A 26575-nucleotide genomic window follows, 5' to 3' on the forward strand; every position below is an offset into this window, starting at 1 on the left:
CACTTTCAAGTATATTATTTCATTTGATCCTCAGCACAAACCTGCAAAATTAGAATAGTGATTATCTCCATTTTACAGATATGAAAACTGAGGTTGAACGATTCAGTAATTTTCCAAGGGGACAAATAGTTGTGAAGCTGAACATAAGAAATAAACTCTTACTGTAATGTAGTTGTGACAAATATGAAGCTGTATATTTCAACTCTAAAATTAAATACATAAATTCGGAGTGAAGGCAAGGCTTAGAAGTACTTCTATAAAAGGGATAGGGGTTTCTGTTAGCTTAAACTTACTATAAGCCCATAGTGTTTTGTGATTGCTAAATATGCTATTGAGATCTGAAGGGTATATTAATGGAAATATGCAGTCCACCACATTGGAAGTGCTAGTTTCTTTCTATCTAAGGTTGGCCAGAGCATTTTTCTGTATTTGAAGAAAATGGGGATGTTTCACTTGTAAAAGCAAAGACTTAAGGAAGGATTTTACATTACACGTTTTCTGTGGGTCAATGTGTATGAAAATTGGAAGAAGGCAGTCCTCAGAAAATTAAAAAAAAATTTCCTCAGCATTACAGCTACCTGATAATTGAAGGGACAGCCATTCGTTATAGGTGCTAAGTCTCCTCTGGGCCCCCAAACCCCCTGTACCCCTCCTCTAGAAGGGTTCAAGTAGAGGTTTGGTCAACCTCTTGTTGGGTGTGTTGTAGAAAGTGTGTGCATTGTGTCATTTTGAATGGCCCCTCAAATCCTATGATTTTGAAGTCTAGGATTCATTCTTTCACTGTGTCCAGATGTATATGATCAAGTCCAACTTTGGAGCATCAATTGATGAATTCGCAAAATTGACTGCTGGGGTTAAGATGGAACAACTGCTTGAGTCATGATCCTGCAAAATAAGGGAGCTTTGGCTAGTTTTGAAGTTTCTTATGATGTGCCACCCTTTATGGGATTTGTCTCAAGTTCAAAATTAATTCTAGCCCCTGTACATTCTGCCAGCCTATGATGTCATATAGGTCATCCTTGGGTCTTTAGCATGTGGTACCAAAGATGGCCTTCTGAAATAAGAAGGGACTTCCTCACAAAAGTCATCCTTTATAGGTTAAGAGCTCAGGTGAATGGCTGGAATTTCTCTGCACATCCTTACCACACCCAGTTTAAAACATGACTCTAACCAGGATCCTGTAGAGTTAATTTAACATATGATGGTCTGGCCTAGGGCCTATTCTTGGGGATGGGGAGTGGTCTGAGGGAACATCTTTCTTCTCCAGGCCTCTTTTGACGTGTCACCACCAACCATGTGGTTTCCTTTTCAGGTATTTCCCCAACATGGTGACCATTTCATCACATTGCCTGCCTCCTTAGGGAGGGAAGTTGAAAATGTTGGTCTATAGCAGAACAGAGTAGCATGGAGCTCTGGGAGCGAAGGGGAGAGATCAAGACTAAATCTGGGGACCTGAACAAGTCTTCATTCTTAATAAGCCTAGAGTCCAGATTCCATTGGTAAGGAAAGGAAATGGAAAAGAAGGGGGAAGCTGAAGTAGATTTCAACAGGAGGGCCACAGGTTTAACACTGGGCAGTGGACAGCGAGTTAGTCCTAGGCACCTCCTTCCCTTGAGAGTGCAAGGTCAGGATCTCAGAATAGCCTGAGACAGCATAGCTTAGTGGTTATAAACACAAACTCTGGAGCCAGACTGCCTGGGTCCAAATCCTGTCTCTGACACTTGCTGGCTGTGTCACCTAGGCAATTTGCTTAATTTCTGTGGCTCTTTTTCTTTCTTTGTAAGAAATGTGAATAATGATAGTACCTACCTCATATATGTACTGAAAAGATTAAGATGCTTAATAAATGTAAAGCTTTTTAACACAGCCTAACAAATACTAAGTGAATACGAGTGTCTGTTCAACAAAAAAGAAAAAAGTAGGGTGCGAAGGTAGACAATTTAGTAAATATTTATTTTATACCTACTATGTTCCAGATACTGTGCTAACCGAAGTTTAGTATGGGGAAATCTGGCTTTGGAGTCAGGCAAAATTGGATTCTAGTTACAGCTCTGACCTTGGCTATGAGCTGGATGGCCTTGGGCGTGTTCCCTAACTTCTCTGAGCCTCTGTTTCCTCATGTGTAAAGTGAGGATGATAATAGCACGGGGCCATACAGGATTGTTGTTAGGAGTAAATGAGTTAGTACCTATATGTGTGGTATATATGAGTGGGCTCACTAAGTGGTAATACATGACTTCTGTAAGCTGGGGCTTATATGATGAAACCTAATGGGGATACATGTAAAATCTTAAATCTGAGTTTAAAACTCAATTGCAAAATAACACATCACTTGTATAAGTGAAGGAAAAGAAAGGATTGAACTGGCAAGATCTTGTGTGAGAAAGAGCTGTGGGTTTTGGTTGACCACAGTTTCCTATGAGCCAACAGTGTGATCTCGCTGCCCAAGGACTAATGTAATTTTAGATGGCATTAAAAGAAATGGTGAGTTGAAATCCCAGAAAATGATCATTTCACTGTCCTCTGTACCCTGTGCTGGTCAGATCACTTTAGACATGTAGGACTTCATTTTGCTTACATTTCCGGATGGACAATGACAGACTCACTGACAAACTGCCCAGAAGTGGTGACCTGGATTGGGAGGCAACGGAAAACCCTTTCTTGAGGATGAGATTAAAATAACCCAGGGAAGGAAGCACTAAGGCAATATTTGAAACAGTTTTTTCTTCTAATGAGAATGTTTATACAACACACCCCACATGCAATCTGTCAGCAAATCCTGTTGGCTCTTTCCTCAGATTATATCAATAATCCAACCATTTCTCATCACCTGTCTGCTACTGTGCTGACCTAACCTGCCATCTCTTGCCTCATTATTGTAGTAGCCTCCTTGTAGATATCTCTGTCTCCACCCTGGCCCCTCAGCCGATTCTCTACACAGAAGACAGGATGGTTCTATTTAAATGTTAAGTCTAATCATGTCACTCCAGTGGCTTCCTAGTTCATTCAGGGTGTAAGTCAAAGTCCTTACAAAGATCTGCAAAGGTCTTGCTTGCCCTGGCTCCCATTACTTCTTTGACCTTGTCTCCTACTTTCCCCCTTGCTTACACTGCTCCAGCCACTGTAGTCTAGTCACAGTTTCTCGAACCAGCCAGGCATTCTCTTGTCTCAGGGCTCTTGTACTCCCTGTTCCCTCTGACCAGAACCCACTTTGCCTAGATAACTGCATGGCTTACTCCTTCATATCCTTTAATCACAAGTCAAATGTTACATTCTCAGTGAGGTATTCTTAGTCACCCTTTTTAAATTGCAACAATCTCCCCACAAAACACACACTTCTGTATCTCCTTTCGCTGCTTTATTTTTCATCAAATCTTTCTTCATTGTTTAATATTCTATATAATTAACGGGTATATAAACTATATAAAAAAGCTGTTCTGGTTGAATCTGGCAGGAGTCGGGTAGGCATGAACTCTTCCCTCTCCAAAACCTGGATAATTGAGAGTTAACTACGTAGAGATACATTTGCAAACGAGTGTTGGCCAAACCCTGGAAGCAACACTGAGTGAGATATTCTGGACTCAAGGAAGACAGCTCATGTCTTCCAAATGTTGTAAGACTATTATGTGTGAGAAGTAGATTTCATCTAGGTTGCAACTTGGGTCAGAACTAGAGCCAGTGAGTATGAAGGGAATATACACAGGCAGATATGAGATCAGTCAAGCAATCTGAAATTCTCAGGTTGTGTCATGGAGTGGTGAGCTCCCCATCGCTGGAGGTGTACAGAAAGAGGCTGTGTACTACCTGTCAGCTTTGCTATAAAGGAGATTCTCTACTGGGTTGGGGACTGGATCACACCACCTTGACAATCTTTGTAGCTCTAAGATGCTGAGGACAAAGATGTGACCCATGGATAGAGGGTAATTTACATTTGTTTTTTAGAACTGAGGAGAGGATTTTTGGCCTTTGTTTCTGGAGTCCCAGAGACAAATTCTCCTCTCAAAGGTCCATTCCACCCTAATTGAGATTCCATTTCCCAGAAATTACTTGATGCTGAGCTGATTAGAGGCCAGCCAGGGGTAAAGGGACTGATTCCCATGGCAACCAGGTTAAAAAAAAACATACCATGTGGAGCATTGTCAGCAACAAGCTACGTTTGCATTATAAATAGATATTTAATTCATTGAAATAGCTCTGACAGTGAGTAGGAAAGTTAAATCCCAAAGCCACTCTTTAAGTATTTCACAGTTAATTGACAACTATTTTTTTTCTTTTCTAAATCACGTAGAACTTGGTTCTCTAAGTGTAAGAATAGTATATGTGAATGCTTTTAGAAAACCAACTAACAGTCCAGTGTCACAATATTTCTCACTACTTGTTTCTCATTTAAAGATTTATCAGAATTTTCTCTTATTGCACGGGTATCTCTGTTTGACTCTTTGATACTGGAGATCCCAGGTTCAATGTCTGGATTTCACAAGTCTTTTTCTGTCATTTTTGCTTCATCTTCATCCTGCTTTTCTAACGCAGAGGTTTCTGTAAATTTCAGTCCTTGGCCCTCTGCTCTTTTCTTCCCATCTCTCTTTCCCTGAATAGCTAAAGCAATCAAGTGATCACTTGCTAACTTGTACAGCCCTACCACTAGGCTTGACAGTACACGCTGGAATATCCAATGATTGGAAAACAAAATCAGACCTGATCAAAGGACTTCTATCCTAAAACCAACGACCAAAAACAGGCCTCCCTCCAGTGTTCAAAATGTACAGCTTGATTGAGGGTTAGGGATGGAGAGTTTGAAGGCAGCTAGTGGTGTTTGGCAGAAAGCAACAATTAGGTTTTCCTAAATTCAAATGTAAAAGCATTTTTGAAATGAATTTTTAGAAACACTGTAAGAAATTAGTATATGCGACTAATAGAATCTCATCAAATGGAAATCAGAGTGAGACTTTGTACTTGTACATTCCAAAGAGCTTAATACAAATTAGTCTATAGTACTCAAGAGTGTTTCATTCTGTAAGGATTAAGGGAAATGTGATGCATTTTTTTTTCATTAAGTTGCTGGGTAAATAAGCTTCCTGATATAAGAATATGGGAGTTGTTTTCTAAATTTTATCATAACCAAGGATAAATAACTCACTGTGTGCAGCACCCTTGTACATTGCTCTATTGAACAGTGATGGCTTAGAATTAAACAGTGTTGGGCGGTAAGGAACTTTAGGGTCAGATGTGAAGGGGTTGTGACCTCCTCTAGGACCCATAGGTCAGTTCTTCTGAGGTCTTGAACAGGTTTAAGGAATTAGGTAAGCCCCCTTCCCCAATACAACCCTCCTAATGTGTACTGGATTCTCACCCATGCGGCAAGTTGCAGGCTGATCCAAGGAAAGAGATCAGGGGCTCGGAATGCGAGCCAGCCTCCGTTTGGAATACTGGGAAAGAACACTGGGACAGGACACTGGGAGGTCCCCTGCTCTAAACCAATCACCTCACTTGCTTACTCACTCTTTGAGATCCCACCACCAGAGAAAACAGGACTTTCTTTAGGGAGGGGCAAAATATTCAGCTTTTATCAACCTTTCACACTTACGAGTGAATTAATGTACACCTGTGGTTGTTAGGTAAGGGCCACAAAGCACACTTTGCCAATTTCAAAGTTCTGTAGTGGACTAATCCTAACATTGGAAAGCAGGTGTACTACAGACCTAGAAGTAACACAGTACAAAGTATGTAACCTCAGTGTTTGCCCTCCTCAGGCTCAACTTGGAGAGAATATTGCCATTCATTCATTCTTCCATTCATTCAAAAATGAAATGGAAGGATGATGGGACATTCTGTTCAGTTACCATGTCCCAAACCAAAATGGACATTTTGGAGCCTTCCTTCCTCCCCGACCCCATCCTTGAGCTCCTTTCTCTGTACTAGCAGCGCTGTGCTCTCTTATTCTGCCATGGAGATCAGCTCCAATACACCATTTTTGCTAAGTGTTAAGTGGACAACAAACCAATGGAAAACCACTGCCATAGTTTTTGCAGTTAAATAGTGAATACTCTCTTTATTCAGAAGAATACATTTTTAATAGAATTTCATGCACCAGTAAATCAGTACAGTGAGGAGTTACGAGGGCAGGGACTCTCTCTTCAGGAAACATCTCACCCTGGTAGGGCTCTCAACTCCTAAAATCCCCTTGACCTATCTCAGGTGATTAGTGGCCAAGGAACAGTAGATGGGGTGGACTCCCAGGGAAACCAGCCAGATTTGCAGGTCTCTGAGGATAAAAAAAGAGGAGAGGAAAGCTCTTGCCAAGGAGGTGATTATTATATTGGGACTGGCAGTTCCACTGAGGTTCCCTGAGAGATCGATGAGGGAGAGTTGGTATTGGTGCCCAGGTCTCCTTCTTGGTTACACTCTTCCAAGGCTATGGTCTGGTCTCTTCCATCTGTCTCTGAGCCTCTGTGTAGAGAAAAAGACATGACTAAGGGAGGATCCAGAGCCATCAACCTGAAAACAGGTTGCATTGTGGGACTCAGATTCTAGAGGAGCATATGTACCATTGTTTTAACAGAAGCCCCTGGGTTCACAGAAGGAGGCTGACATAAGGCAATTACCTGGTTCGGAGTCGAGGCCACTTCTTCCACTCTATGGCTAGCACCACCCCTAAAGCTACAACCACCACCACGATCAGGGTACTTCGGACAATGTTCCCCACAGTGCACTCCTGAGCAGCAGGCCCTGTGGTGATAAAAGAGCAGAAACCAAGGCCATAGATATCAGTGCATGTATGCTCCCCTGGATCTCTTGTTGCCCCCTCATCTGGCCTCCTCCGGGGTTCACTCAGGAACCATGTGTTGAGACTGCAGATGGGGTGGTCAGAGGCAGTGCTTATGCTGAGGCAGAAGCAGCCCTCCTTTTGGGGGGTGGAAGAGGCCTTGAAAGTATCCTTCTCACTATCTTTGAGTGAATCTGAGGTTCCACCTCCTTACCATCCCTAGGAGAAAGAAAAATGACCACACTTGAGGTCTCTGACTCCAAACCCCTCCCCCTCCATGTTTGGCCTGTCTCCATGGAGACTATCTCTGGGATCCCACGTATGTCATGCCAGAACCATGGAGGGATTATCATCTCACCTGCTGCCCCCACCAGCTCCAGGGAATCACTAGGCTCTGACCAGATATCAGGGTAGGCCTGCAGACGGTAGCTGCAGCTATAGTTTCCAATGCCCTTTCCTTCTACGTTGTTGATGACAAAGTCTCCATCCTCTGAAAACTGCTGAGGTGCTTCTTCTCCATCATGTTCCAGGACAAACTCCACACCTGGCAGGGGTCCTCTGCACTGAAGGGTGATATCCTTTCCTAGCTTGAACACAGTGCTGGGCCAGGCTGACAGGGAGGGTTTAGGGGGCTTGTCTGCAACCAACCAGGACACAGAGTTAGAAATGGCCTTGAACCCAGCCCTTTACCCCCTTAGGGCTAACTACTAAGAAACTACAAAATCTAGACTCTTACTGAAATCTCCAAGACCTTACCAGTCACCCAGATCTCCAGGGAGTCACTGAGATTAGAAGCTGCAAAGGGAGCAGAATCCAAATAATAAACACAGCTATACATCCCAGAATCTTCACTGCTCACTGCTGGCATCCGGAAGTCAGCCCTGTACCCTCTTGGCCTCTGTTGCCTTAAGGGCTCTTGAGTACCCTTCTTCAACAGGACAAATGTTGAGTCTGGCAGTTCCCCTTGACATTGAAGAGTCATGTTTTCTCCAGGGGCCACCATGGGACCAGGCTGGGCTAATAGGCTGGGTTTGGGGAGCAAACCTAGAAGAAATTGACTCTTGGTCATAGAGAGGTGGCCACTTTCCAGGGCATCACTGGAGTCTCAATAAAGAGGAGAGACTACTGCTTGCCTCTCCTTGAGCTCTTGGAAAACCGTTTACCGTTTCCCATGAAGCATCTGACAGCTTACTCACTCTTTTCTATACTCCCCTGCTCACTCCAGAGCATCTTCCCCTTACCTGTGACTATGAGTTCCAGGGTGTTGCTAGGCTGTATCTTGATAGGGCTGGTCCAGTCAGGATGGTAGCAGCAGCTGTAACGACCTATGTTAGCACCAGATATATTGGTGATGGGGAATGCCCCATCATTACTGATGGATCCCCAGAGCTGCACTGAAGTGGCTTCTGTTTCTTTGTGCAGAATGTACCCTACTCCGTGGACTGGCCCTTGGCACCAGAGAGTAACATTCTGCCCCATGGGAACCACAGAACTGGGCTCAGCAAACAACCATGGCTTGGGGAATGTGTCTAGGAAGAGACCAAAGATGGAAAGTGGTTAGTATGCAAACTTATCACTCGCTGAATTAATCCTTTATTTTTCTCCTTCCAGACACAACCGTTCCCCTCCATGGCCTAGCCTACCCTTCCAAGAGGGGTCACCCTCTCTAACCCTTATTCCAGTTGTCTCTGTCCCAGTCCCATGTCTTGTCTGTCCTTACCAGTCACCCAGATCATAAGAGGCTTGCTGAGATATGATCCCCTGTTTGACATAGTGGTCTCATAGTAGACACAGCTATAGTTCCCAGAGTCGTCTGCTCCAACAGTGTGGAGGGGAAAGTCAGCCACATTCCCTGAGGCACTCTGAAACTGTAAGGGAACCTGGGTTCCCTCCTGCAAGAGGGCGAACCTCATGCCCTGGAAAGTCCCTTGGCAGCGCAGGGTCACATTCTTCCCAGGAAGCACCACAGGACCTGGCTGTGCCAGGAGAGTGGGTTTGGGGTAGAATTCTGAAATTAAAGAGATCACAACATGAGAGAATCCTGCCCCTGACATTCTGAACGTTGTATTTTTTAGTGTTATTAGAAGAAACAATATATGCTTATTGTAGAAAATACAGAAAAAAACCTATGAAGAAAATACAATTCTACCGCTCAAAGATAACCATTCTTGCTACATTTTTATGTATTTATTTCCCATTTATTTTTTTGTACATGGCCATGTCATTGTAGCTCTAACTATTTGCATAGTTGGGCCTACTGTATGCACAATTGTGTAGTTTAATATTTTTCACTTTATATTGTAAATATTTTCCTATGACGTTAAACAGCCTTTGAAAACTATCATTTGTAATGGCTGCATAATATGCAGTAGACATTTCAAGGTCTTCGCCTAAAGCTCAAGGCCAAGCCACAAAAAGATTTCAGAAATAGGGCAACATGTGAAACACCCCCATCTGCCTCCCCAGACGTGAATTATTTTCCTCCCTCTTCTCCTCTTTCTCACCTTCCTGTATTAGTGATCATATAAGCAGCTGCCTTACATGGACTGTTTACCATGTGCTAGGCACGGTCCTAAGCACATTCTTGCTGACTTTTAGAAGGAGCACTTCCTCCTCTCCCACTGACAGCCCTCCCGCCCACCGTCCCAGAGTCAGTACCACCTCCACCTGCATTTCCCCACTCCTGACCTGTCACCACGAGCTCCACAGGGTCACTGGGCTCAGACCAGATAGCAAAGTCATAATAGCGGCAGCTGTAATTCCCTCCATCACCAATGCCCACCGAAATGATCAGAAAGTGGGCTGCACTGGCTCCCGGACTCGCCCAAGACCTGTCACTGGATGCTATTTCACTTCCATCTTTGTAAAGAATAAAGCTCATTTGCTGGTGGGGGGTGGAGCAATTGAAAGTCACTCGGGCACCAGGAGTGACCACAGGACTGGCCCATGTCTTGAATAAGGGCTTGGGGTACATTTCTAGAAGGCAAAAAACCAAACACAATACAAAACCAAATTAAGAGAAAAGAAAGATTGCTAATATAGCAAATATTGGTTCCAGAAAGCTGCTTTGTTTCCTATAGTATTTCATCCAGAAGAAGGTGCATTTAAAAGTCAAGGCAAAACCACTTTGCAGATGAACTTTTCACAGGGACCCCTCACCCCACCCCTCACCTCCTCCAGCCGAATCCTCCCTGTCAGCAGAACAAGCAATGGAAGCTAGCTAAAAGGGTGAATTGTCACTGGGGCTCTGCTGACTCCCTGAGCCTCAGTTTGCCCATTTGGACAAGAAGGGGAAATGGTACCTGATCCACCTCCTTTGAATATTTGCTCTATAGCTAACTGAGATAATTGATATGAAAATAATTAGAAAAATTAAATCACCCTCTACAAACCCCAGCTATTAATAACGATTATGGCTATTAATATCGTGCAGCCAGAGGCCCTGGCACTCCCAGCGCCACGCCTGCCTGGCTCTAAGATTGGACACAGGCTCCTAGGACCAGCAGCAAAGTTTGCTGTGAGGAGAGGAGTGTCTGACCCAGAGCTTTGCTTCCCCACTCCTCTCTCACACACCCCTTTCTGCTCTACCTTTTATGACAAGCTCCAGGGGCTCACTGGGCTCAGACCACTTGAAGGGGCGCTTTTCAGTGTGAGTGCGGCAGCTATAATTGCCTTCATCTTTATCCTCCATTCTTTGGATTGTAAAGAAGGTTTCTCTCCCAAGGGCACCAAGTTGCTGGACAGGTTCCTGCACTCCCTCCTTATACAGAGCAAACCCCATGCCTGCCAGCCATCCTTTGCACCGGATTTGCAGTTCCTGGCCCCGAACTGGGGGGGAAGCAGAAATGACAGGTTTGGGGAGGATGTCTGGAAAACAAAACAGGGACACTCGGAGTCACTTTGTCAGCAAAATAGAAATCCATCCTGGACTGGCCTTTGCCTCTTCCTGTCAGTCTTCTTATAACTCTGTTCCCCACCCCTCCCCCCATTTCAGTGCCCCTCCTCTCCTACAGGCAGCAGAAGCCCCTTGGGCTCTGGGTCTCTGAGCATTCCCCATCCCTAGGAACAGTGCTGGAGTCCCAGGGGCACTGGGGATCACTCCATGAGGACCCTCTGCCTTTTCTTACCTGTCCCCACCAGCTCAAGTGCCTCACTGGGCTCTGACACAGCCATCTCCTCCCACGAATGGCAGTGGTAACTCCCGGTGTGGCTCTGGGTCAGGGCTCCAAGGGGGAAGGCAGCCCGGACCTGCTCTGAGGCCGGGCGAGTTGCAATCCACCCGGTCCCGTCCTTCAGCAATACAAATTCCTTAGTTGAGCCAGAAGGGCTTCTGCACCAGAGGGTTAAGTTCTTCCACGGGGCCAGAGGGAAGTTGGTCTCTGCCCACAGCTCAGGCTTTGGGGTTGGCATGATTATTTCTAGAAACAGCAGAGTTAGTGAAGCCATCCTCCCTCACCCTCACCCTCCCCTTTTCCTTGCCCTTGAACACCCTCCCCAGATCACATTGCCCACCTCCCCTTTCAACCTCAATCCAAACTCTTTCCTTCTCTCCGCAGGTGCTGGGGAAAGGGGAAGCTGATGTCTCAGCTGAGGTTCAGAAAAATGCAGAAGCTTGGGGGAAATTTTGCAGGCAGAAAAGCAGAGTTGGAGGCTGAGTTTTGCCAGCAGCTTTAGCAAGTGCCCCTTCCTGGCTGTCCTTCCCTCCCAACCAGTCACTCCCTGGCCACTGACACTGACACTCTGTAGTTATTTCGGATCTCCAGGGAGGAATGTCCCAGTCTGGAGCAGGAAAAACTCACCAGTCTCTTCTGTCAATACCCCATTGCACAGTCCTGCAAAAGAAATTGCTGCCAGGGCTTTGTCCCCTCCCCCACGGGACTTCACCCCAGCCTTCTGCCCAGGCCCCTTCCCCACCCCCTTCTACTCACCACAGCAGAGAAGAGCTGTGAGTATGAAGAGCATGGTGACCCCTTGAGCTGTTCCCAGCAACCAGGCTTCTCTAGCAAGACCAGAAAAGAGATGAGAGGAGTTGCTGGGATTAAGGGGAGGGCGGAGAGAAGGGGGCGGCAATTTATGTCATTGGCTTACTCACCACCCAATAGGGATTGGATATGGCCAGGATAATGGGATATAATCTTTTCTGACATGGATGACTTTTCTTTTTGAGGGCCTCACCACCTACAAACCTCTTGCTCTTTCATGACCCACGTGCCCCCCGCCCCCTCCCCCATCCCCAGACAATATCAAATGTCAGGTCCCCAAGGCCCCTGATTAGGCTGTTGCTGGAATTGAGATGTCAGATGTGAAAATGCCTTTGTAACTCCAGCTCTCAGAACCCCTGGAGCTCAGTGTAATCGGCAGCTCTGGGTGGTGGGTGTGGGGGTGGAGGGAGAAATCTTGGGGGTTTCTCAGTCATCAAGTTTAAGTTTGGAAGCAGTTTTTATTATGGCAGTATTGGTCCTCCGACCGACCTGCCTCACCTGCCTTTGTTATGGAAGGGTTGCCTAGGCAGCAACAGTGAATTACCAGAGGGTTGTCAGTGCTGAGCTAAGCTTGTCAGAGAGTGGGATCTCTCTACCCCCACCCAGATTATGACTAGAAATGTGCAGCATTTTTAGGTTATGGGTCCTGTAGAATTAGATTATACTAAGCCAAAATTCATTTGACAATTTTTACTTAGAAAACACTGACCCTCCTTCCTGGTCAGGAAAACATGCTTTTCAAGCTGGATTCTCTGAAGTCTGGTTTCTGAATTCATTCTTTGATGCAGTGGACCTGGGCTGGGGTGGGGCACTTGAAGCTACATTTTTTCTAACCCCTGGCTTGAAGGTTACCCCAGTGTATGTGGAACTCAGGATAGGTTCTGTGGAGAAGTAGGACTTGACCCCCCATTGAAACTTTTTGAAAGCTCGAAGGGTAGTGGTTTTGCAGAAAGTTTAGGTGGCTCCCTTCTCATTACCCAAGCACTCTGTCCCTCAGATCCCAGTGGGACACACAGGCACACACAGTCATAGTCATCATCCATTGTATATTGAATACTCCCAGGCACACAAAGTCCTGTGATCATGGTGGGGGAGGGGTACAGCCAGGATCACAAGGTGGGGGAAAGTAAGCAAGGCATTTGGGAACAGAGGCCCCACCAAGCTAGGAGCTGTCATTTCTCTTCTCATTTTCAGGCAGAATAGCCAGAGCACAAGGCCATAAGGATCAGGGAGAGAAGGAGATGACCCAGGGGACACAAAAGGATAAAAGTAAATGGCAGGAGAACCTGTTTGGCTTGACATTTTATGGGTCAGAGGAAGCAGTCTGATTCCCTGGCCCAATCCATTCCCTTATCAGATGCCCACCCAGGCTAAGGCTATATTCTCAGAACGCTCTGCACAGTGGTTGGGGGCCAGAGTGGCAGAGAGACTGGCTTCCATAGCAGCTAGGATGGACTACAAGTCTTGCTAGCCCTTGAGAGCTAGGGGTAAGGGTGAAAGTTGGGATGGGAGTTAGATAACATCCTGGGAGACAGGACAGCATGGCTTCTTACAAAAAAAGTTCAGTTGAAGTTAATGTGTAAGACATCAATCATCTCTGAGAGGCAGGGTGGCTTGGGAGGGAGATTTGGGCACCCTCCTGGGGGAATCAGTGAACAAGGTTCTGATTACTTCTCCAGGTTCTGAGAAATATGCATTTCTCCACCCTATGGCTTGGGTGCTGACCCCTCTGTGAGGTGAAAGGGAAACTGCTGGAATGAGAAAGTCTTATATTTTAAGCCCAGAAGGTAGAGGATACAAAGGGTCCCCCCCTGTGGCTTGTCTCAACTGGAGTATGACCCATTCCTGAGTCTCTGGGGAGCCTGAACTCAGCTAGATTGAGGAACAGGGGGTTGGGACAAGACAGTTACCTGATTCTGAGTCTCCGACACTTCCACCTTATCCACAGCTCTACCAACAGCAAGGCAAAAAGCTGCACGATTAGGGACAACCTGATAGCCTCATTCAGAACGTAATTCCAGGTGAGAAAGCCTGTGGCCAGAGAAGACCAAAAGCAGGGACCTTGATGGGGACAGGGACTGTTGAATACATTCATGGGGGGAGGGGGATCTGGTTACTGCAGGTGAAGGGAAGTTGAGACAAAAGTGGCCTTATTTTCATGAAGAATAGGACCCTTGAAAGTATCCTGCTCACTGCCCTTGAGTGACTGTGAGACCACTCCAGAGGAAAGATGCCCAAACCCAAGGGCCCTGACTTACAAGCCCCCAACTACCCTTTCCACATCCTTCTGGGCGTTGTTCTGGGATCCCAGGGGTATGATGGCCAAAGCTGCGGAGGGGGCATCCCTGTGAAGAGTGTTCCTCTCACCTGCTGGGCCCATCAGTTTCAGAGGCTCACTGCGATATGACCAGATGTTAGGATGTGCCTCTATGCGATAGCTGCAACTGTAGGTCCCCGTGCCTTTCCCTTCAACGTTACTGATGATGAAGTCTCCATCCACTGAGAATTTTGGGGATGTTGCTCTTTCTTCCCATTCCAGACAAAATTCAAGTACTGGTTGAGGTACTCGGCACTGAAGGATGATGGCCTTTCCTAGCTTGAACACGGTGCTGGGCCAGGCTGACAGGGAGGGTTTGGGGGGCTTATCTGCAACCAATCCAGAGACCAGAGTTAGAACAAATGACTTTGAACTCAGTGCCTCCTCCCTCAACAAATGTTTCTCAGGTCCTTATTTGGTCTTCTCTTTTTTTCACTTCCACTAGATCACTGGCTTCAAAATTTGATTGTGCATCAGAACTCCTTGGCCCATTCCTTGATTCTCTAGACTCCTAAGTTGCTAGCTTCAGTCAGAAAGACCCATACCTGTAAGTTTCCCCTGGTCTTAAGGAAAATAACTTTTCTAGGGGCTCACAATGGAGCTTGTCCATGCTGAGAGACAGGGCTTGAGTATCAACCCTGGGAGAGAAGGTACCTAAAGTTTTTGGAGAAAATTCTACACCACCCTCCTAGTGTGTTTTTCTTCGGCCCATAAATCCAAGAGGGTACAGGGCCACCAGCTCCTTCTTATAACACTGTAATGATTAAAACAAACAATAGTTGTTAGCACTTGCCTACAACCACAAGCTCCACGGTGTTGTGTGATGACATCCTGATGGAGGTCTTCCAGGAGAGGAGATAGTGGCAGCTATAGATGCCAGCATCACTATAGGTCACATTGTTGAGGAGGAATGACTCATCATCACTGATGCTGGTGGTATCCAAGAGCTGAAGTGTTTTGTCTTCTCCTTTCTTATAGAGTGTAAGTTCCACCCCGTCCACTGGCCCTCGACACCACAGGCTCACATTCTGACCCATTTGGACCACAGGACTGGGCTGAGCAAGTAGACAGGTCTTGGGGAAAGTGTCTAGGACAAGACCCAAAATATAAAAGGCTAACTGTCTGACTTACCCCTCCCACTACTTAGGGTTCTTTTTCTCTTCCTCCAGTCCACCCTTGGCAAATCCCATCCTAAGTCCACTTATACAAATTCTGCTCCTTCCCCCACCGTTATCCCTGGCTGCATGATTAGGTTCTCCAGCAGGCCCTGAGCAAGTTGTACACCCTTAGCCCCTACGATAGGTCCCATTGCATCCCCTTCTCTTACCGGTTACCCAGATTTTCAGGATATCACTAAGGAGTGAACCCCTGTATGACCCATCATAGTAAAAACAGAGGTAATGTCCAGCATTGTGGATTTTCAAAGCCCCGAAGAAGAAATATGCCTCATTCTTTAATGGTCTCTTGTGGTAAAAGGACTTCTCCAAGTCTTCAAGCCTTATTAAAGCAAAGGTCATTCCATAGATTGGCCCTTGGCACCTGAGATTCAGGCTTTCTCCCGGTGCCATGATGGGCCCAGGATAGGCTGTCAGAGTTGGTTTGGGATAGAGTCCTAGAAAGGGAAGAGACCCTGAGTTAGATGTAGGATGATTCTTCCTTATTATATGCTGGCTTAATTTTCCTAGTTTCCTTAGATAGAAAGTGATAGCTGAAGTTTACCCTCTGCTCCCTCTTCCTTCCTTGAATCTCTGCCTCTTCTAGGAGGCAATCAAGGGTAAGTTCACTTATGCCCCTTCCCTCTCACCAGACTCTATCAGCTCCACTGAGCTCTAACTATGTGTAGGGTGTGTCTCAGTGGAATATCTACATTTGTAATTCCCTGTATCTTTAGGTCCCTGAAATGCCAAATGTAGTTCTTCAAACCACCCAAGAAACCAAACTTCTGAAAATGACTTTTATTCCATCTTCATAAAGCATGAATGCTACTGCAGTATTAAGGATGGCTTTTGAACTCATTAAGTTCACAGAGGACACTTCCCACAGGGGATTGAAAGAGGCCAATAAGGAGGGATTGGCCAGTAAGTCTGCAACCCAAAGAAACCTCTGTTAATGGGGTCACACCCTCATTTCCATGTATTGTTCCTCCAAAGAGATTAAACTACAAAATAGAGGGCAAACCTCACTCCCAAACCACTCCTTCTTACCCATCCCAATCCCAGGTAGGCCCACCCACCCATTCTTGGAAGGATCAGCTCTATCATGTGCTCATTAAGCATTTAGGGTGTGTCAGGCATCGTGTAGGTCTAGGAATATACAAGTAAAGAAGATAGACACAGTCCCTGTTAGCCAAAAGCTCATGGCCTAGCGGGGGACACCAGCAAACAGGTAACTGCAGAAGTGTGTGTTAGTGGCATCTACACTGGAAAGGCATTCGTACAACAAACATCCATAACACGCAGTTCAAACAGACAGGCTTTTGTTCTTTGATCCTCAATAAAAAGCTATACTAATAAAATTAATATCTACCATTTATTGAGAACTTATATGCCAGGCACTGTACATATATTATAGTTAGGCAAATCCTCACAACAACCCTGTGAGGTAGGCATTATTATTATACCAATTTTGCAAATGAGAAAACTGAGTCACAGAGAGGCATCACACAGTAGATTGGATAGATACTGTTATTCCATTTTAGAGTGGGGGAAACCGAAGCACAGAGGTGAAGTAACTTGCTCAGTATCACACAGGGAGGCAGTGTCAGAGGTGGAACTAGAAAGTAGGATTACTGCTTCTAAGTCCAGGTACTTTCTGTGGCACCACAGCTTTCCCCAAGCCTATTTAACTTGATGAGGGAACTAAAGCAAGTGTGGCAAATTCTGTCTAGAAGCATCCGGGCCATGGGGTGGGGGAGTTGGGGGTGGGGTGTGTGTCTAGTGTTTGGGCATTGTGGGGAGGCTTCTACTGTGTTTAAAGCTTGGTACTGCCTTACTGGATCTGTATATACAAGACTAAATTAATTTATAAAGTCATTTCTAAAATATGAACTATCACTTTCTTTGTCATTTTTTTGTTTATTTTTATCACCAGCACTAGCAACTCATTCTATTTTCCACACTTAAAAATAAAAATCAGAAATAGAATAAAAATAAATTAAAAAAATCAGTTTACAAGACTGCAGTGGCAGTGCCTGGCACATATTAAGTGCTCAATAAATATTAGCCTAATGAATGAATGAATGCATGATTTTCGACAAATAGAGAACAACAAAGCTGTGATGAGCTGAAGCTGTTGGACATTTGGCTGGACTCACTCACTAGCCAAGTGATTGGCTCCCAAACATTTGCCTCATAGCGTGTGTGATTCTAATTTGCATCTCAGTAAAATGTCAAATGACTTTAGCTCATGGGCCTTGCAGAGAACTGGGCAAGGAAAGTAATGTCAGAAACGCTGGCTCATCCAACCATGATCCCGGGGACAACGATCATCAGACCCCAGCAGCCATAGCCACACCCACCTGCCACAATCAGCTTCAGGGGGTTGCTGGGCTCTGACCACAGGGTAGGGAGCATCTGGATATGAGTGCGGCAGATGTAAACCCCTTCACTCTCAGGTGTCATGTTGGCAATGGAGAATATGGCCACCGTCCCCGTTGGGACTTGGTAATCCACGGGTTCTGCATATCCCTCTTTGAACAGCATGAATACCAAATCCTGCAGCCAGCCATGGCAGAGTATGTTAACATTACATCCAGGAAGAGGGGAGGTCTCAGCCTGGATCCAGAAGGTGGGCTTGGGCAGCTGGCCTGGAAGGAGAGAATGAACTGGTATTCAGGTAGAGCAAGGGGAGTGCTGCTCAGGGAGCGGCAGAGCGCTCTACTTAAATGAGTCTTCCCTGTATGACCCTTATTTGTCACCCCTTGTTTCCCCATCTAGGGTATCACCCCTATGTTGAGAGCTTGCCCTCTAGATCTGTTCCAGAGTCTGTGTCCTCACTCTGCATCTATAGAGACTAGGCATTTATTTACTAACTGTGGAATGCATGCATTATACATGCATGCATTTGAGGCAAACGAATGAATTAAACCCTGCTCTGGAAAGGCAAGGTTGAGTCCCAGGAGCTGGAGTTTATTCTTGATTTTCTATCTCTGTCTTCTTACCTGGTGCCTCCAACTCTAAAACTTTACTGGGCTCTGACCAGCCCGTCTCCTTCCAGTAGCAGCACCTGTAAAGACCTGCATTGGACTGAGTAAGGGCACCAATGGGGAATGAAACTTGGAAGGTCTTGTGGGAAGGGCGGATCCAGGTCATCTGTGTCTTATCTTTCAGCAACAGGAACTTGCTTGAAATCCGAGAGGGGCTTTTGCACCAAAGTGTGATGTTCTCCCAAGGGGCCTGGGGGTAGTTGGTCTCTATCCACAGCTCTGGTTGAGATTGCATCATTGCTGTCATTCCCAAAGATAACAAAGACGTCAGCAGTCCAACCCTCTCCCTCCCATAACATGCCCCTCCAATGTCCCTTAAAATTAGCCCCAACCCAGATTCCTCCTTTTGTCTTCCCTTGGGGACAGGATGCATACGTTTATGGGGGGTTGGATAGGGACCCCAAGGTATTTGTTTAAGGAATTCAAGTGAGTTGGGGAATGAAGTGCAAGTCTTGCTTCCTTTCCATCTGAGACAAAGTTCTTTACTGTTTTGTGGGAAACCAAGTCATGAAGTAAGAGGTCCTGATTCCCAGCCAGCTCAATCTGGAAATTGCCTTTGGGATCTCAAGGCAGTTATGTCCAGGGCCATGGAAGCAGGTCAATGTCTTGTGGCCTTCAGGAAGGAAGGTACTTGAGGTAGCAGGACTCACTTACCTATTGGTGTCATACCTAGACTCAACCCTGAAAAGAGAGATTATGGTAAAGGAGAGCCCCTCATTGTTCCCAACCACCCTCAAACCTCAATATTCTCCATTCCCTCCCCATAGGGGTAACTATAACAGGTTCACTTGCCCTGCCACCACTTCCTTGTACTCACGAATGCAAAAGAGTAAGAGAGTGAATGTCCGCAGCATGGTGGCCCCTTCCCCTGGCCTGTCCAGGGTCATGGAGCCTCTGGAGTCTTGAAGGGCTGTGCCCCTCACCAGGTGGTGAGATCTAAAAGCAGAAGTGTTTTTACTCAGGGGACTGATCCTGCTTCGGAAAGTTTAGTTTGGATCAGTAAGTTGCACCTGACATCCCTCCCTTCCTTCCACTCCCTCACTGGCAGGCAGGGTTACTGGCTACTTCTTCTCTTTGTCCCTTTTCCTCACTTCCCCCTTCTCCCACCCAAGGTCTTTGCTGGTATCTACCGTGTCAGATTTATTGAAATGTCTGTTTTTCCATGGGATCTCAGAGGCCCAGAGGCCTAATCCAGGCCAGCAGAAGCCACATGGTATGAGGGAGATGGGAGGTGTAGAGAGCCACCTTTTCAGATCCTTTACTCATACATATATATTTTTGTCAGAGTACTTCAACAACCTAGCAAAGGAAGCGTTTCTACCATCACCATTTTGCTGGCTAGGAAACTGAAGCTTAGACAGGATATAATTTGCCCAAAGTCAAAAGATATTAAATATCAGAGCCAAAATGCAAATCCATGTTTAACTCTAATGCTTATGCTCTAAAACCAGTATTTAAACTTTCAGAGGCAGCCCTTGACCCCTTTCTCACCCTACCTCACCTGTACCATCTCGTCCCATCTAGGCCTGCCCTTATGCAGAATGTCAGAATGCTTCAAATCTAATATTACTTTTATTTCTTACCCCCCAAAATCTCAAAGCCTCCATCTTGAGTAGGTGTTGGGGAATCAAGTTACTTGAGCTAATTGACATAAGATGCAAATGATTTATTGGCTGCCCATAATTTATAAGCATTCTTGTTCATTGCCCCTAAGGAAAAAAAAAAAGAATTGCTTGAATTTCAGGGAATATGGCAAAGATATGTGAGTTCAGCGAGGCCTTCTCATTTTCTTGAAAATCACTATTGACCACAGGCCCTACACGTCCATAAGTAGACCCCTTACACTCTTCTGCCTCTCCTACCCCACCCCCTGGACCCAGAGTATCCTTTTGCCAAGGAAAGGCATATGCCCATCACACAAACTCAGGCTAACTCCCTTCTACCAACTCTCTACTCAGAGCCTGAGGTTCTGGCCTACCCCAGCTGTTTAATTCTATTTCAACACAGTGGGATAAAGGCAGCTCTCAGAACAGAAAGCGGTGATTTTGCTTCCCCAAACTGATCCTGATCTTGAAGTCCCTAATTTTCTCCAGTGATAACACTAGGAGGGATGAAGGAGCAGGAAAAAAGAGGAAGATTCAAACACCTGGGATGTAGGAAGCAGGTGGACCATCAGAGATCCAGGGAAGCACAGTTTCCCTTTGCATTTCTTACTTTGCCTTGAAGGATGCTCAAATTACCCTCTCTGAACTTTTCTTATCTATAAAGTTGGGGAGTAATATATACCTAGCCTTGTTGTTGTGTTGAATCTGAGACAATACATGTACAGTGCCAGGCACATAGTGAACATTTCATTAAAACTTGGCTATTTTTCTTCCCAAAGGGGGTATTAATCTGGTATAGCACCCTAAAGATGCTCTTTCCATCTCACCTCCTACAGACTCTTGCCCCCACTCCTCTTAGGGTCAGGCCCAGGCCCAGGCTTGGGTGCCACCCTGTTGCTTTGTTCCCCTGAGGCTTTAGGCCAGAATTTATTGGAGGAACTCAGGTTTTACTGCCAAGGGAAAGGTTCAACCTGGGATTCTGCCAGGGAATGCCATCTGAGATTCTAGCCTTGCCACTTGGACCCCTAAACCAGGGTTTCGCTTCCTGGGGGCTTGAGGGGAATAAGGGAAGCTGGATTTCTCAGCATGGCTGACCCCTCCGCAACCTACTAAGGAAACTCTACCATTTATATCCAGCCAAAATGATGAATCTTCTGTCCAGGGAACATTGGAAGGAGCTGCAGGCTTCAGGTTAATTGGCCACGCCCACTTTTGGCCTTTCACACTCCCCCCCCACACCGTCAACTTCGGCAGTCTAGCCTTTTCACCCTTCCCTTCTACTCCACCCCAAGCACTTTACACACCCTTAGGCAGCGCCGCAGTGCTTTTGAGGGTGACAAACCTGAAATGTCTAATGGCTCGCCCCCTGCATAGCTTTGAGGGTTCCAGGAATCAAAGGGGTTGGGCTCAGCGGGGTGCTGGGTACATGCTCCGCTAAAGGTTTGGAGGGAAGACTGAGAAGGAAAAGGAAAGATATCTACAGCGCCCAGAGATTCTCAGCGAGGCACGGCTGGGATCGCGGAGGGAAGGAAAAAGGGAGGGATGAAGGGGGTGGGGGGGAAAGACTTGGGAGCATTTAGATTTACGGCAATTAATTACATCAGGGAGATTATTTCGGGGTTTTCTTTAGGATCTGATGGGCAGTATTTAATCTTCAGCCCCTGGACTATGCGCTCATTTGCAGGTACTTACGGTAGTTGAAGGCCCACTCCGCTGTTGGAGATTCTCCAGTGAGCTCCTCCAGATGCAGCAAACTGCCCGGCAAGAGAAGAGCAGTCTAAGGACAGCCTCCCAGGCTCAGGGCCACGCCTCCCTCTCTCCCCCGCCGACTCTGCCGCTCCAGCCTCCCCTCCTCCCCTCTGCCAGGCTCTGGGAGCCCACCTACACTAACTCCCTGACACCTGCAGTCCTCTGACAACCGGGATTTCCACGCCCCTCCCAGCTCCCGCCCCTCTCACGATTCCCTGCAGAGGTTGCTGGAGCCAAATTCAGGCCCCTGCCCCCTAGCCTGTCGCTCAGAGTTTCATTGGGTCATTGTATTCTAGAGGGGAGAGGGCCAGCTCTCAAGCCTGCCAAAGCTGTAGATCCCTCCTCTTCAGCTCCCCAATGCCTTTAAAGGGATCTCAGATCTTCCTCTGCCCATTTAATACCCCACGTAAGCATAAACACCACCCCACCAGGGCTTATATGCCTACTATGTGCCTCTGAGCCCTGGGCATCTATTATTTCAAATCTTCATAGCAACACTGCAAGGTGTGTTACTTCCCTCAATTTTACAGATGAGGAAACTGAAGCTCACAGAGGGTTAAGTAACTTGGACAGCCTTCAAAGTCCAGCTTGGACTAAAAGCCCAGGCTTTAGAGACACACAATTTGGATTTCAGTCTGGTTCCACTATTCAGTAGCTGAGTGACCTCAAGAAAGTGAGTTAAACTCTCTGAGTCTCAGTTTCCCCATCTGTAAAATAAAACAACAGAAGCTATTGCACAGGCCTTCGATGGGATACTGTAAGTAAAACTTACAGCATAGTAGGCCTGGTACATGGTAGGTGCTCAGTAAATGGTAGCTGCTGCTGTTGCTACCACTACCACCACTACTACTATCGTTAATCTGTACAGCTTTCCACAAATGCCCTAGAGAAACATGATTTCAATGATGTAGATAACCTTTCATAAATTTAGTTAACCATGAATGACTGTTTCAAATGATTATGTATGGATAAGATACTAACCAAAGCTCCTGACATATACTATACGATGGGATTAAAGTATAGCATCCAGTGGATCCCCAGATCAATTGATTGTTGTAAGAAATAGCCACATTTTTCTTTATGTACAATTTTTACATTCATAGAAGATTAAAAATTATCTAAAGAAAAAATACTGTGATTTGAGAACAAGCTACATAAAAATAAAGTAACTGTGCTTTTAATAGGAAAATTGAATATCATATCTTCATGCATCAGGGATATCAGCTGTGGCTTCCTGGCATCCTCTGTTCCTACACACCATTATAAAGTACAGATTATCACATAAGAATAGAATAACCATATGAATATAAATAGGTATTCTAGGGGCAAGTTATTTAACCTCTCCAGGCCTTAGTTTTCCTATTTGTAAACTGGGGATAATAATTGTACTTAATATCACACAGAGTTTTAGGTAGGATTGAATGAAAATCCCCCTGTAAACTACTACATAGTGCCTGGGACACAGCAACCAACCATTCACTAATTCAATACACGTTTGTTGAGTATTTTCTTTGTGCCAGACATTGTTATAGATGCTGACAATCCAGGGAGAATGGCAGTTTCTGCTCTTAAGGAGTTTGTAGTCTGAGGATAAACAGTGATAGAGAACAAGTAGGAGAAAGCCAAAGAAGGGGGTGCCATGGGAATCAGAGAATTGCAATAGGAAAGACCAGCAAGTAAGGCGTGGAGAACTGTAAGCAGTTTACTGTTACTGTGTGCCGAAACCAGGGCAGTGGAAGTAAAGAAGGAGGAGAGAGCAAGGGTTCCCAAAATATTTAAGAGGTAAAATTGGCCAAACACAAATGGTTGTTTGGAACACTAAAGTGAAAATTATTATATGTCAGGGTGGAAATATCCATGCCTATTTTCAAAACATTTGTATAGAAATCACTATGATGGTATCAGGCACTAAGTGCTTTATAAATATTAACTCATTTTATCCCAATCACAACACTCGGGGATAGTATCAGTCCCATTTTACAGATGAAGAAGCTGAAACTCAGAGCCATTAAAAAATTGCCTAAGGCCAACACAGCCAGCAAGTGGAAGAGCTAGGATTCACATCCAGGCAATCTGTATATACAGTTCCACGGTCCCATGTTTTTTTTTAATTACTTAAACCACTTTATTGATTATAATATACCTATAAAAAAGGGTCTTATTTAGAAAATAATTCAAAAATTTTTTATGCAAAGTAACTGAAAACTTCTCAGTTCCTTCCTTCTTTTTTTTTTTATTGAGGTATAATTGATCCACATTAGTTTCAGGTATACAACATAATGATTCAATGCTTGTATATATTGCAAAGTGAAGTCCCATGTTCTTAACCACTACAATGCTCCCTCTGCATTGGAAGTTTGTAATGATAAAAGTAAAAAAACCTTTTAATTTAAAATAAAGTTACCATATGATCCTCCAATCCCATTCCTGGGCATATATCCGGAGAAAACTATAATTCGAAAAGATGCGTGCACCCCAGTATTCATTGCAGCACTATTTACAATAACCAAGACATGGAAGCAGCCTAAACATCTACCGACAGATGAATGGATAAATGAGATATGGTATATATAGACAATGGAACATTACTCAGCCATAAAAAATAAGAAATTATGCCATTTGCAGCAACACGGATAGACCTAGAGATTATCATACTAAGTGAAATAAGTCAGACAGAGAAAGAGAAATATCATGTGATATCACTTACATATGGAATCGAAAAAAAAGATACCAATGTACTTATTTGCAAAACAGAAATAGACCCACAGTGGTAGAAAACAAACTTATGGTTACCAAAGGGGAAAGGGGTGGGGCAAGGGTAAATTAGGAGGTTGGGATTGCCATCACACACTAGTGTATATAAAGTAGATAACCAACAAGGACCTACTGTATAGCACAGGGAACTCTACTCAATATTTTGTAATAACCTATAAGGGAAAAGAATCTGATACATATATATGAATATTTTATATATATATATATTTACATAAAACACTGAATCATTCTGCTGTACACCTGAAACTAACACAACATTGTAAATCAAGTATACTTCAATAAAAAAATTTTTAATTTAAAAAACAGATGTGAATGTACTTAGTAAAACAGAGAATCACCTATCAAATGCATTGTTAATAATGTAGAAAAGAAGGCAATGATAGCATCCTCCTACTCTCTGAAGTCCTTAGGCCGAAGCTTGTGCTCTTACCAGCAGCCAGAATCTAGAGCCCAGATTTCCCATTAATGCCATGGAAGCCTGAAAAAGGTCCTGGGACTGTGTGGGTGAGAATACCACTCACTCTTTTTTTTTGCTCTGGGTCACTGTAGAATCTTGAAAGGACTTATTATTCAGACTTCATAGAAGCCCCTCATTCAAACTATGGCTGGCAATTGAGATATTAGAAGCTCCATCTCTAGGCTACCTCTGTGGGTCTTGGACCTTGTAGCCTGCCTGCAGAAGGAGAAATATTCTCTGGCCAAGCTCCCTAGAGGAAATTTTGCAGCCCAATATTTATAAAGCTGGTGATACAGGCCAAGAGAGACTGGGGCTATGACTTAGCTGAGGTGGAGTTCTTGACATTGGCTCTGCTGGCCTTCCCCCTACCACATACACACACTTCAAGACAAAGGTTGGCAGCGGAAGCAGGGCAAGCCTTTCTCCTCTCCATAACCTCATTTTGGAGTACCTCTTCATGGTGAGGTCTCCAGACGCTGCAATTGTTGCAAAGTACTGGGTGATCCTTTTGGTGTTCACAGTCTTTCCTGCCCTGGATTCTCAGCTATTTGGAGCAATCGAAACAGAGAGACAAAGAGAAACAAGCCCCGTGAGTGTAAACGGGCCCCCTAAGATGTCACCTGAGCCATGGCAGACACACACCTCCCAACAAATGTGAGACCACTTGGAGAGGCAGGGGCCCCGGGGGAGACTGGCACCACTGAGCAGGCTGGATGGGGAGCTCCAGCTTCCTTAGGCCTCACAGGTCTTCCTGCCCATCTCTCCTCAGCCCACCCACCCCCACATCTTTGCATCACATTAATAAAACAGAGCAAGTGGCATCTTCCTCTTCTGCATTGGGGACAAAGGGCCACAGATATGAAAACACACTCCACCTTGGATACTTACATGATCAGAATAGACTGGTTTTCATGATCTGCCAAAGGGAAAAATAAAATAGAGATGATGGCAATACAAAAAGAGCTTCCTCAACCTAAATGTCCATCGAAAGAGGAATAAAGAAGGTGTGTATGTGTGTATTTATATAAATACACACACACAATGGAATACTACTCAGCCATAAAAAAGAATGAAATAGTGTCATTTGCAGCAATATGGATAGACCTAGAGATTATCATACTAAGTGAAGTAAGTCAGAAAGACAAATGCCATATGATATCACTTATGTGTGGTTATGTGATACAAATGAACTTATTTACAAAATAGAAACAGATTCACATAGGTAGAAAACAAACCTATGATTACAAAAGGGGAAAAGGGGGGGATGGGGGAGGGGTAAATCAGGAGTTTGGGATTAGCAGATACAAACTACTGTTTATAAAATAAATAACAAGGCCCTAGTGTATAGCACGGGGAACTATATTCAGTATCCTATAATAAACCATAGTGGAAAAGAATCTGAAAAAGAATATATATATATATATATATATATATATATATATATATATATATATAACTGAATCACTTCGCTGTACACCAGAAACTAACACAACATTGTAAATCAACTATACTGCAATAAAAATATTTTTTAATAAAAATTAAGAAAAAAAGAAGTCTGGGTTTCTCTCCTGGTTTATTACTCTAGAGCTGGCTGATATTAAACAACTCCTCTTTCAGGAATGCTTTGAGAATGATCAGTCTTATTCTTAATGGCTGGCCCTCCTCTGATTCTCCATCCCCTTAAACTGGTGAGATGTACAGGAGGTGGGGTGGTATGGGAGCTC

General features: G+C 44.9%; 1 protein-coding gene across 1 annotated transcript in view; it reads right to left on the minus strand.

The window, feature by feature from the left end:
• Positions 1-6311: 6311 nt before the first annotated feature.
• Positions 6312-26575, minus strand: part of IGSF1 (immunoglobulin superfamily member 1) — a 28650-nt gene continuing 8386 nt past the window's right edge. The window contains exons 2-22 of the mRNA XM_032619834.1: positions 25740-25767; positions 21563-21624; positions 19084-19202; positions 18921-18947; positions 18222-18506; positions 17580-17867; positions 15390-15674; positions 14856-15149; positions 14113-14391; positions 13656-13776; positions 11692-11762; positions 11563-11595; positions 10891-11181; positions 10352-10630; positions 9452-9739; positions 8484-8771; positions 8005-8292; positions 7520-7807; positions 7122-7400; positions 6603-6726; positions 6312-6447 (exon numbers count right to left, since the gene is read on the minus strand). Of these exons, the coding sequence (XP_032475725.1) occupies positions 6312-6447; positions 6603-6726; positions 7122-7400; positions 7520-7807; positions 8005-8292; positions 8484-8771; positions 9452-9739; positions 10352-10630; positions 10891-11181; positions 11563-11595; positions 11692-11762; positions 13656-13776; positions 14113-14391; positions 14856-15149; positions 15390-15674; positions 17580-17867; positions 18222-18506; positions 18921-18947; positions 19084-19153 (4014 nt within the window). The 5' untranslated portion in view covers positions 19154-19202; positions 21563-21624; positions 25740-25767. The remainder of the gene's footprint in view (positions 6448-6602; positions 6727-7121; positions 7401-7519; positions 7808-8004; positions 8293-8483; positions 8772-9451; positions 9740-10351; positions 10631-10890; positions 11182-11562; positions 11596-11691; positions 11763-13655; positions 13777-14112; positions 14392-14855; positions 15150-15389; positions 15675-17579; positions 17868-18221; positions 18507-18920; positions 18948-19083; positions 19203-21562; positions 21625-25739; positions 25768-26575) is intronic.

This window comes from Phocoena sinus, chromosome X (genome assembly GCF_008692025.1).
Source record: "Phocoena sinus isolate mPhoSin1 chromosome X, mPhoSin1.pri, whole genome shotgun sequence".
In the NCBI taxonomy this organism is placed as follows: domain Eukaryota; kingdom Metazoa; phylum Chordata; class Mammalia; order Artiodactyla; family Phocoenidae; genus Phocoena; species Phocoena sinus.